At 33.2% G+C, this 12,405-nt stretch overlaps 3 protein-coding genes across 3 annotated transcripts in view; 1 reads left to right on the top strand and 2 right to left on the bottom strand.

The window, feature by feature from the left end:
- The first annotated feature begins 4,126 nt into the window (after window positions 1-4,126).
- LOC107027671 (zinc finger MYM-type protein 1-like) lies at window positions 4,127-7,481 on the top strand. The gene is made up of 3 exons (XM_015228771.1): window positions 4,127-4,209; window positions 5,125-6,257; window positions 6,571-7,481. Exons 1-3 carry the CDS (start codon window positions 4,127-4,129, stop codon window positions 7,479-7,481), a joined length of 2,127 nt encoding a protein of 708 aa, XP_015084257.1.
- Window positions 7,482-9,192: 1,711 nt separating this feature from the next.
- On the bottom strand, window positions 9,193-10,338 carry LOC114073871 (probable L-type lectin-domain containing receptor kinase S.7). Its single transcript, XM_027919296.1, has 2 exons — window positions 10,152-10,338; window positions 9,193-10,055 (listed from the first exon to the last, which is right to left on the bottom strand). The coding sequence occupies exons 1-2, from the start codon at window positions 10,336-10,338 to the stop codon at window positions 9,193-9,195; spliced, it is 1,050 nt and encodes a 349-aa protein (XP_027775097.1).
- An 18-nt stretch (window positions 10,339-10,356) lies between these two features.
- The window catches only part of LOC107027672 (lectin-related protein-like), a 9,592-nt gene continuing 7,543 nt past the window's right edge, over window positions 10,357-12,405 (bottom strand). The window contains exons 3-4 of the mRNA XM_027919297.1: window positions 10,964-11,209; window positions 10,357-10,868 (exon numbers count right to left, since the gene is read on the bottom strand). Of these exons, the coding sequence (XP_027775098.1) occupies window positions 10,357-10,868; window positions 10,964-11,209 (758 nt within the window). The remainder of the gene's footprint in view (window positions 10,869-10,963; window positions 11,210-12,405) is intronic.

Consider the following 12,405-nt stretch of genomic DNA (forward strand, 5'->3'; position numbering starts at 1 on the left):
AAGTATTAATGTTCAAGAAATGAAGACATCAGAATGAAAAAGATTTGTGAAAACCCGAATACGAGTAGCTCACTCTCAGATTTGAAAGAAGTGTGGCTAAATACATGGTCTCCAAGATTCCTTTAGATCAAAATATGAACTCAAAAAAGGTGAAAGGTGACTCAAGCTCCATTCTTGGTGCGTGTCTTCCTCCCTTTGCCTCTACCTGTGTCTACGTCTCTACCTTTTACCACTTGTTATGATGGTAGAATTGATACTCTATCTCTGTTCACCTAGTATCAATCATTAGAGTGAAAGACTGTCATGACTCAAAGTATACCCTACATATTACATGGCGTAAAGGATATTGAGAGGATCTAAACAAGACACTTAGCATTCTTCATACAACATAATATTAAATCGGGATATTTTAAAAGATAATTTAAAAACATAATAGTTTATAAAATGCAGAGGAAGTATAACATAGTCTCAAAGACATCTCGTACATCAAGATTAATCAGGATGTAACCCGTTCATGAGATACAATACTAAAAAGAGTAAAGACAATATGCAATAAAGCTTAGTCCTCTGAACATAAGGACTCACCAATCTTCAACTCTACAGTAGTGAACTTTAGACAACGGGGATGCAAATTTTTAGCGTCGAAACCGATACTTTTATAATAATGTAGGCTGGAGTATGTGTTAGTACAAAAATGTACAAAGTATTATTGAAATAAATAAAAGTATGAAACCATGCTAAAAAGACATTTTCTTGATATGCAATGACCAAGCTAAATCATGAGGAAAAAGGGTTAGAAATACAAGTCATAAAACATAGTCAACGCAAGCTAACATCCTTAAACCATTCGTGCGATACTTCTCGAAGTAACCTTAGTTTATTCTTGTGAGATGTTTACATTAACCAACATTAAGACCATTTTAGCTATTAACATGGAATCTAGCATCTGCCCGTAACCGAAAGAAGGAGTCCTTCTTTCCAAGGTAAGACCTTGAAAATCTAGCTTACGTGGATAAAAAACAAATGTCTAGCTAAGACAATCATCCTACGGGGGCACATAGGTATGGGAGAAACAAATTGATACTATAAACTAGACCTCAAGCTACAATTGAGCTTCGATATCAACATGCTCTCGGTGCTAAGTGTAAAATCCCACAGAATAGTCAGTATCAATCTTCTCTCATTATCCATTGAAAGGAACATCAAATAAACAACCCAAGCTAAAGTCATATTATCACACACCGAAAGGTCAATTAAGCAACCAATCCAATTTAGAGACATAATTAGAATAGCTCCTAAATCTAGACTCAAAGTTTAGTTAAGAAATCCTTTCAACTCTAAGAATACTTTATGTGAGAGAATCCTTTCATATTCATGCTTTCGTTTGTATGTGAGAAATAATTTGAAATAATTTCCCAACAACAACATAGATGTTTTACTCTCATAGCAACTTAAATCATTTTTCATAAAGAATGTGTACATCTTCATCAACTCATCTTTCATTATTCAAATTTTTTATCATATGATCCATTCTAGAAATTATGGATTTCACATGGGTTCATGGGAATTCAACTTAGAAACATGCAATTTATTCAATTCATCCATAAAAAGACCCAAAACAATCGGTTGGATAAAAATTGAAAGGAACACATGCCAATTGAATAAAATCCTAACTCAGTTGGGGAATTGAACTTTTCAAATTGGATAATTTAGGAACCCTACGGAGGAAGGACTCCATAGGTGAATACAATCAGATCTTGATGCCAATTGCTAGTTATCAATGGTGAAATTCTAGGATTGCCTTGAAACCCTATCCTTGTTCTTATAACTATAGAGAGAGAAATATTTGAGTGGATCACTTGGTTATTTATTTTTTTGGAATTCGAGACAATGAATTGATTCGAGTGATTTCGGGGGTAAAAATCATTATATATGTAACAACTCGTATCCTAGATAGACCAGAACTCAGATTTTCCAGAAGTGTAGGTGCCACCTACGGAGGTATGTGGAATTTCATAGTGGGTTCCTTTCACCCATTGAGTCCCTAGAATTTAGTCAGTTTCTTGATTCCCTCATTATGAATAGACCTAGGGCTTCTTGAATTTCAGCAGATTATCATGAAGTAGTTATTAATATGTTCCAAATAAGATTATAATGTTGCTAGTAGGCTTATTGCGTGAATTTAAGAACCCTAGATATGTATTTCTTTAGTTCTTGAATTGCACATGTTAGGTCATATATATCAGTTATTAACTTATACATGCCTCAGTTTTTAATGCATCACTATCAAATTATTATTGCATTCTCAATTTGCATGTTCAGTTTGAGCTATCCAGTATTTACTGAAAATTAGTTATAATAAGTTAACCACTTAATTCACTGAGTGTAGCATAATACCGAGTTGGACTAGGGTTCAGCATACCCAAATAGTCTCAGATCTACTAGAGAAGTTGTTTGTAAGTCCCCTCTGTGGGCATCAGTTTAGTGATCACGTCAGCATGTCTTTATAGCTCTGGCAGGGTATATTGGGTCCTCTTAATGGGGCGTAGACATCGGACTCCACATTTAGCTCATGTGATTTTATTATCGGTTATTAGCACCTCCCACAGCTTAGTCTGACTCTATTGCATTGACCATATTTACAGTTCAGTCTTTATTCAGTCTTAGTATGTTATAAAGTTGGTCATTACATCTAATTAGCTCGGCATTTAGTGTACCATGTTCAAAATATTATACTTGGTTTTGTGCTTGTTCAATTATGTATTATTTCAACTTAACTTTATCCTACATGCTCCGTACCTTTCAAGTATTGGCGCATATGTGTGCTATATCTTCTCGTGATGTAGGTTCCAGTTCTCAGCATTCAGATCACATTTAGATCGATTCTTGATCTCCAGTTCAGCAGAATTGGTGAGTCCTCATTCTCCGAGGATAATAGTCATGAGTTCGTTTTTACTAGTTTCAGTCCTTTAGGTTCAGTTTTGCTAGATTTAGTTGGGGCTTGGCCCAGCATTTCTAGTAAGTTAGAGGCTATATTCAAACATAGTTTGTTTCAGCTTAGTATTGAGATAACATCTTCTTTGTATTAAACTCATCAGTTTTCATATATCTCAGTTATAATAAATGGGCATTCCCATCTTTTCATTTTAATTAAGATTTAGTTTCGGGCCAATTTATAATATTTAGTATGTTCATGGTCATGCTAGCAAGGTTAGTTTGTGATCACTTGTGTCCTAGGTCCCGTGTTTGTGTCTCGGGGGTAACTGAGAGTGTGACAAACTTGGTGTCAGAGCACTAGGTTTAAGTGTCCTAGAATGTCCGAAAAACAGCACTAAGTAAAGTCTCTTTCATGGCTTTTAAGTTCACTATATCTAATGACACAAAACTCGTCTCTACTTTCTCGGAGAATCAGTTTAAGACAAAAAGAAAGATTCTTTTAAAAGATTCTCAAAATAGGGTTATGCTGAAATATAGATATGAACAAATAAACTTAAGGATCTAAATTACAATATGGATAACTCAATACTCAAAAATCAAGAACTCAACAATCAACGATACTACTCAAATCAACAATACTCAAAATCCAAGATAAAAGCCTAGATTACTCTTTCATTGAACTTAGATATATGTATGGTGTGAGGATGAACTCAAACCATCACTATGATAGTCTAACATACATGAGAAGATGAGGTTGTCTTCAAACCTTGAACTGAAGCTTAAAGTTGGAGAACCACAGCTTCTTCTTTGAGAGAACTTAGAACATGTGAATTTCATTTGTCTTGATGGCTAGCCGTGAATGCGGAGGTTATTAGACCATGATATATATAGACTTAGGAAACTTAATTGAGGGTAAAAGGTCAAGAATATCCTTCTGGAAATCTAAAAAGAACATAAAAATCAATGACATTTTAATGATTTTCGTCGATCAATCGGCGATTTAGAGGTCTATTTATTTTTCAAACGTCCACACCCACAATATATATATATATATATATATATATATATATATCATCAGGGGCGGACCTAGTAAGCCAGACGCGGGTGCTCGACCACCCATTGATTTCCAAAAATTTTTGTATATATATATATTTATAGAAAATATGATGCATAGGTTATTATAATTTAAATGAGCACCCACAGATCAAAAGCATCTGTGGATGAGCTGGTTAAAACCTCTGCAATAAGAGGCGCGCGAAGCCACTGGCGAGGGTTCGAATCCCGCCAGTAGCATTTCTTTTTTTAAATTTTTTTCAGCGAATTTTATACCTGTTTTTTTTTTTTAAAAAATCCTTTTTCTAATTAAGGGCTTATTTAACTCTTCTTTTTTTAAAAAAATTAATTCCAACGAATTTTATGACTTTTTTTATTTTTATTTTTCCTTTTTCTAATTAAGGGCTTATTTAACTCCAAATTTTGTACTTGTTTTGACTTTTCCTATTCTTACTTGCTTTGACTTTTCCTATTCTTAATTAGTTTAGGTAGCATAATTTTTCTTTCTTTTTTATTTTAACTTTTCCTATGCTTTAAAACCTTTTGCACTTCCAACTTTTATGGGATTATTTCTCTTAGCAAACTACGAAGTCATTCATTCTTCTTCTTCTTCTTGTTTCAAAGAGAAAACCGTCAGCGTAACTGCCCAACAACAAACTTCAACCTATTTTCTTTTCAAAATCAGAATACAAAAGTAAGGTAATAAAATTTGATGATTGATTAAAGTTAGTTAATGAAAAAACAAAGAGTTTGGGAAATTACGTTTTAAGATTTACATTGCTTATGGATGGTACTCTTAAGTCTTAATTCTTAAAATAGATTCCACATAATATTTTTGTTACTTGATAAATAGGTTTAGACTTTAGATTAAAAATATATTTTTTGAATACTTTTGAAATAAATATTTTTTTTACCAATTACTTGATTCAAAAATTAAATTTTAGAATGTATACGTATTTGGTGCTCATTAACTCATATATTGCTAATTAGTGCTTGTGGTGTTGAAAAATCAAATAGATATATTAATTGACAATTGTTGATTGTTGTTTGGGTTATCGATAGAAAATTATAGATTTTAATAAAAAATAATTGAATCATGTGAATTAATTATTTGATGATATTGTTTTTTTGTAGGAATTTATCTTTACATATTGAGATTGATAAGTATGTCACAAGATCGAAAATTGGGTATCCAAGTTCTAGCTCTACCAATCCATCTACTGCTTCAACCATAGCTCCGAAAATTCAAAAGAAAATATTTATTTCAGATGTTGATTTAGAATCTCTTGAAGCTAATCCGGGAAATAGAAAGCCCATTGCAGAGTATAATCCTAATATACGTGATGATATTAGGAGATATTATATTCTTAAAAAGCCTTGCCAACCTAAGGATCATAAATTTCCTAAAACTAAGTTTGGGAAGGAAATGCGGCAGTTCTTTCCTAATTGGTTTAAGGATCGTAAGTGGTTAGAGTATAGCATAACAAAAGATGCTGCATTCTGTTTGTGTTGCTACTTGTTTAAAAATGAATATGAAAGTCGTGGAAATATGGTTGATGTTTCTTTTACGAAGACCGGCTTTAGAGCTTGGAACAAAGCTACAGAAAGATTTAGAGCTCATGTTGGAGATGTAAATAGCATCCACAACAAGTGTTTCAACAAGATGCTTGATTTGATGAATCAATCACAATCAATACGCACTTCATTTGATAAAAAATCCAAGAAAGAAAAAAGTGAGTCTCGACGTCGCTTGAGTGCTTCAGTTGATGTGACAAGATTTCTCTTGAAATTAGGATTATCATTTCGTGAACATGATGAGAGTCGATCTTCTTCAAATAGAGGTATTTTTCTTGAACTTTTGCAATGGTATGGAGATATTAATAAAGATGTTGGAAGCATTATTTTAGAAAAAACTCCAAAAAATGAAATGATGTGTTCTCCAAGTATTCAAAAGGACATTGTTGATTCTTGTGCTAAGGAAACAATCAAATCTATTCTTGAAGATTTAGATGGGGATTATTTTGGTATATTAGTCGATGAATCAAAAGATATATCACACAAGGAGCAAATGGCACTTGTTTTGAGATATGTTAACAAAGAAGGAGAAGTGATAGAACGATTTGTTGGTATTGTTCATGTTAGTGATACATCTGCTTGTTCATTAAAGGAAGCAATCTACTCTTTTCTTTCAGATCACTCATTAAGTCCATCCCAAATACGTGGGCAAGGTTATGATGGAGCTAGCAATATGCAAGGACATCTAAATGGTCTTAAAACTTTGATTTTGAATGAGACTCCATCAGCATATTGCATTCATTGTTTTGCCCACCAATTGCAGTTAACACTAGNCGATGATTTTTTCCTTAGTTACTAATGTGTTAAATATTGTTGGAGCATCTTTTAAGCGCAGGGATTTACTTCGGAAGCACCAAGCTGAACAGTTAGAGGAGTAGCTCATATCAGGAGAAGTGCATACCGGGAGAGGATTAAATCAAGAACGTGGACTTCAACGACCAGGTGATACTCGTTGGGGTTCTCATTATAGAACATTAGATAATCTTATTGTTCTATTTCCATCAGTTATTCATGTGCTTGAATTTATTGGATGCGAGTGTCCAAACTATACTGATAGACTTCTTGCTAAAACTCTTGTGGATACGATTAAGAAATTTGATTTTGCCTTGATGCTGCACTTAATGTGGAAAGTTCTTATGATGACAAATGAATTGAGCTCCTCATTACGAAGGATGGATCAAGATATTGTCAATGCTATGGGATCTCTTGCTCTTACAAAGCAAAGATTACAAAATATGAGGGATAATGAATTCGAATCACTAATGGATGATGTCTCTTCTTTTTGTGATAAACATGATATAGTCATTCCGGAGATGAATGCTAGCTACTTTCCTGGAAAGTCAAAGCGTAAAGCTCTTGATGTTACATATTCTCATCATTTGCGTGTTGAAATATTTTATGTTGTTATTGATTTGCATCTTCAAGACCTTAATAATCGTTTTGATGCTGTGAGTACTGACTTACTTCTCAGTATGGCTAGCTTGAATCCAGTTAATTCATTCGGTCGTTTTGATAAAGGCAAGATAATGAGGTTGGCTGAATATTATATGAATGAGTTTGACAATAACAAGCTTCAGGATCTCAGTTTTCAGCTTGATAGCTTTATAGTTTATGCTCGTGGTTCTGACGAGAGGTTCTTCAACTTGAAGGGAATTAGTGATCTTGCTAAAGTATTGATCAAGTCAGATCTACATCAAACTTGGCCACATGTTTATTTGCTTATCAAGTTGACTCTCATTCTTCCCGTTGCTACTGCTTCTGTGGAACGAGCTTTCTCATCCATGAAGTACATTAAAAATGAACTCCGTAATAGTATTGGTGATGAATTTTTGAATGGTTTTTTAGTTTGCTATGTAGAGAGTAAGATATTTGCATATGTAAGTAATGATGCAATTATTTATCGTTTCAACATATGAAAAGTCGTCGAGCACAATTATGACTTGACCAATTAGTAGTAGGTCATTATGACTTGTAAGTAGAGGTCATTTTTTTATAATGATAATATTGATCTTTGTTTTATTTTTTTTATTTTTTATTAAAGAGTTTGAGTTAGTATACATTTACTTTTTTTTTTATTAAAGAGTTTGAGTTAATATACATTTACCGTTTGTGATTGCTAACAAGTTTATGTTAAAGGAAGTGAGCACCCACAACCTTTAAATCCTGGATCTGCCACTGCCTCAGAACATAGATATTTTCATGTATCAGAACTATGTAATTTCACATGCATATCTCAATCTATCAATTTTCATTATTAAGGATGCTTTAAAAAATTGTATCTATCAATATTTATCATTCATGATTGAGCTACTTAGATTTATCATTTTATCAACATAATTTGATGTGTTCGTCCTTTAGTAGCAATCATTAAGTCCAGTAACTATGTGCCACCGTAGATATTTAAGGGTTACCCATCAGATTAGGACTGACTCCTTAGTCCTTTTATGGATATTAACTTAGTGGTAGCACGTTAGCTCAGATCAACCTTTACACCCTAACAAGGTATATCGAGCCCTTTTTATGGAAATTATACGTCTAACTCCATGCTTAGCTCACATGGATATTTGTTGATTATTTGTATCTCCCATAGTTCCATTTCATATATTGCATGACCTTATATTCAGTTATTTCAATTTCAATGTTTATCAGTTGCATGTTTTATTACTTGGTTATTGAATTAGTTTCTCTTTCTGTTTCATATATTCAATTGAACATATATATAATTACATGTATTTAAATACGAAATGTTATTTGAATGCATCAATTTAGGAGGCATATTACGCATATGAATATCTCTTATATCACTAATTCAAAACAAAAAATTCCTAAAATTCTTCCCATTTTTTTTAATCATTAGAAATCTTTTCACTGTTTATTGCATGAATTACTTCTCCAAGGATTAGGAGAGAGATCGGAATGATTTGGGAGTGAAGAGTAAATTTGGAAGATAATTAAGTGGGCAGGGTAGGACTCTATTTTAGGCTATTTATAAGGAGTGATATATCTTACTTTAACTTGGGTACATAATTAACAAAGTACTGGAATAATATAGTGAAAATGATCTGAAAAATATTTCAATTTTGAGTGAAATTGCTATTACGATACTAAACTTTACGGAGAACCTTTTGCTCCCTAACTATTTAATATTATATTTTAAAGGTATATATATGCTACACGTGGACACATTACTATTTATAATTATGCGATGTTTTCTATGTCCACCTGGACACATATATACCTTTAAGTTACACAATTAAATAGTGCAGGGGTAAAGGTCATTTCAATAGTTTTGGTATCGTAACAACAATTTTGGTCAAAGTTCACATATATTTAAGACGTTTTTCCCAATAATACATAATTATTTGGAAGAATAAATTAGATTAGTAGATATGATATGGATGTATTGTTTAATTATGTAGTTTTTCCATAATTTTATCATTGATCATTCTGGCTACTGAAGACACATCTGCTCAAGTTCATGAATTAAGCCCTAACCTCAACGAAACAATTTACACATAGGTCTCCCTTTTTTTATGAACATATAGAGTTGAATCACACAAACATTGAGATCAGATGAGGGGAAAAGGAAATTCAGAGTGTCCTAGAAGTACAAAATGTACCTTCCCTTTAAAACCATATATGTAGTTTCTTTGTCTGAGAAGCATCCTCATAAGAGACTGTCACTTCATCCGGAATGTGCTTCATGCTATCTAGACTAGTAGTTATTGTTGAACAAGTAGGAGAATGCCATGAAACACAAACAATACTAGGACGAGACTCGGGCAATTTCATTAATGGCTCGTCAGGATTCATAAACACTTGCACTACTTTTCTCATTTTAGGCCGAAGAGTTCTATCAGGGTGTAAACATGCTAATCCAGTGATAAAACACCTTTGAGCTTGTACATTGTCAAATTTCCCATCAAGTGTTTGATCCATACATTCCAATAATGTACCATTCTCATATGAACTCCATACTTTATCGACTAAGCTATTTTCATCCATAATCCCTTTTGATCTTCGTCCACATACCACTTCTAATACAACCATTCCAAAACTATAGACATCAGACTCCGGGATAGCTCTCCCTGTGTAGCTAACTTCCGGTGCTAGGTATCCTGGAGTGCCAGCCACCATTGTTGTAACAAAGTTCTCATTATGGAGTAATCTTGCTAGCCCAAAATCACCCAAGTGAGCATTATACTTGGTGTCTAGCATCACATTGTTCGGCTTAATGTCTCGATGTACAATAGGATTACCACATTCTTCATGAAGATACACAAGTGATGATGCTAGACCTGATAGAATCTTGAATCTGGTGTCCCAATCAAGAAAAATCTTGCCGATGTATTTATCAAGGCTTCCATTTGGCATGTACTCATACACTAACAGGAGTTTCTCTCCGTCATGGCACCAGCCTAGTAGCTGCAACAAGTTTTTGTGCCTTAGGCGCCCAATTGTACATATTTCAGCCATGTATTCCTTCTCACCTGGTATTATAAATACTTCTATGTAATTTGAGATTTTAATCACAGTGTGGCACCACATCTACATATAATCAAGGGAACTAAAAACGGAAAACATACCTTGCTTAGATGTCGCGTTGATTTGTTTAACAGCTACAGTTGTAGCAGAATCATAAAACACCCCCTTGTAAACACTTGCAAAGCCTCCAGTTCCCAATAAGTTATCTTTGCTGAAGCCTTTAGTAGCCTTGGAGAGTTTCTGGTAACTAAATACCTGTGGACCACTAACTGCAGTTCTTGTTAGCATTTCGATGTCCTCTTTCCTCTAAAATCTTTCTTTTATATCCTTACGAGCTGTAATGAGAAACGACACAACCACTACCAATGAGATAATCGCGATAGAAGTAGCAACCAGCAGAGCAATATTTTCCTTGTTCGGATCAACCCCATACTTTAGAGATTCTTCTGGCAATTCAAATAATGTGAAATTCCAGTTAAGAACATGATGTACCTCTAAGAAATAGGCAGTGGAAGCTGAAAATCCCACATAAGCATTTCGTGGAACTGCTTCCTGCATGATAATTTCTTGTCTTAGAAAGTTCACTAGAGGTTGCCCTGCATATGCTACCGATATTTCAAGAACTTTAGTCCAACCATCATAATCAATCTTTATTGTAATATTTCTTCCACTCCTTAGATCAATTCCAGCATCACTTAAACTTTTGACTGCAACAGGACTCTCCATACTTGTAGTTACAACGGCAACATGGTTTCCATCGATTTCGTGTTCATTTCTATAATTATCAAACTCCACAGCAAGCTGATCAAGTGTGCCTCCTTCATTTTAAAAGAAGAAACTTTTTAAGTTATGAATCAAGAACTGAATGCAAACTTCATTTGTCTTCTTAAAGTGTATGCAGGAGCTAGCTAACCTTGGGTTGAAGGATCAAGAATTCCAATAAACGAGCCATAACTATCCGGTGGGGAGGGCTTATCGTCCTGTGCTATGAGGAACGCCATTCCATCACCAGTAATCGATTGATGTGTCGAAATCCTTATAGTAAATAAGGTGGAAAAAGAAGCAGGCCACACAGGTATTGAGTGACTGAACAAGACTCTTCCGACTTTGTTGGAATTGTTGTGTGGCTGATCAGGTGTGAGATTAAGAGTTCCATTGGCTGCAGTGACTGATCCCCAGCAAGTTAAATTTCTGTAACTTCAAACATTAAATGAAGGAAATGAAAAGTTGTGGGATTCCACAAACAGAATTGAAAATTCATAAATCAAGACAAGAAATATTAGAAGCCTTAACATAGTTACATAGTTTGTATGTTCACAATTTTAAAGGATGTTTATTTATAGAGGCAGAGGACTAAAAAACAATTAGTGTAGAGTTCTCTACTTTGTCTATTTGACTCTGCTACCTTGCCTCCTATTTTGTGTCTCATAGATTCACATTTTTGTCTTGAATCTCATAAAGAGAGATAAACACAAAATAGGATTCAAGATATTGTAAGACACTAGAAGATTAGCCTTACTGACATTTCTGTTCTTCTTTTTCAAAAAAATAAAAATAAAAATAATAATTTCTCATAATTAGGGTAGAAAAAAAGGGTATAGAATTGAACTCACACATATGACTTGTTTGTCAAACATGACTAAAGTATACACAACATATACACTCGGTTGTATATGGTGTGTATATATTAGGTTTATGCATGTATGGGTAATGTATATATGTAAATTGTATGTATATGCATGTCTTAAGTCTTAGGCTTATTTTTAAACTAGTTTTCTGATACGTGCAACGCACGTGATTTCCAGTTTCAAAATATATGTTGTATCAAATAATATTGCTTATTTAAGTGAAGATTTAAATAATAAGCTTAGCAAAAGATAATATTGCAGATTCTTTTGTGATGTTCAATATTGATCGTCATATATATCTCATATTTACACAAACCTATGAAGATGGTCAATGAAATTTTTTATTAGTTAATGTAATAATGTATATATTTGTTTCAATTTGATGAGGTTCAATCTTGTAATTAGTCTTATCTCACTAATATTATCTTATAAACATTATTTGTTTTGTATTGTTCTTGTCATCTAACAGATGTGCTTTGCATATGTATTCCACGTTAAATTGTTTTGATGTCATATGAACATGTGAAGGGAACAACTATATTTTATATATTTACATATTTTGATATTTGTTATGAGTTTCTTTAATTAGAAAAAAAGTACTCAGAACATTTTAAAATAACTTATTTTGAAGTTAGAAGATCTTGTTAACTTGATGATACATTTGTTATGTATATAATCTTTAATTTAAATAAAAATACCTATATATATATATATATATATATATATA

Source organism: Solanum pennellii, chromosome 8, assembly GCF_001406875.1.
Source record: "Solanum pennellii chromosome 8, SPENNV200".
Classification (NCBI taxonomy): domain Eukaryota; kingdom Viridiplantae; phylum Streptophyta; class Magnoliopsida; order Solanales; family Solanaceae; genus Solanum; species Solanum pennellii.

Bases quoted from the DNA above. Each gene is read 5' to 3' on its own strand.
- LOC107027671 (XM_015228771.1), top strand. From the start codon at position 4,127: ATGAGCACCCACAGATCAAAAGCATCTGTGGATGAGCTGGTTAAAACC. The intron at 4,210-5,124 runs GTTCGAATCCCG...GTTTTTTTGTAG, and splicing joins GCGCGAAGCCACTGGCGAGG to GAATTTATCTTTACATATTG. The intron at 6,258-6,570 runs GTCTTAAAACTT...TATTTCCATCAG, and splicing joins TATGCAAGGACATCTAAATG to TTATTCATGTGCTTGAATTT.
- LOC114073871 (XM_027919296.1), bottom strand. From the start codon at position 10,338: ATGCTAACAAGAACTGCAGTTAGTGGTCCACAGGTATTTAGTTACCAG. The intron at 10,056-10,151 runs GTATGTTTTCCG...TTATAATACCAG, and splicing joins CAACGCGACATCTAAGCAAG to GTGAGAAGGAATACATGGCT.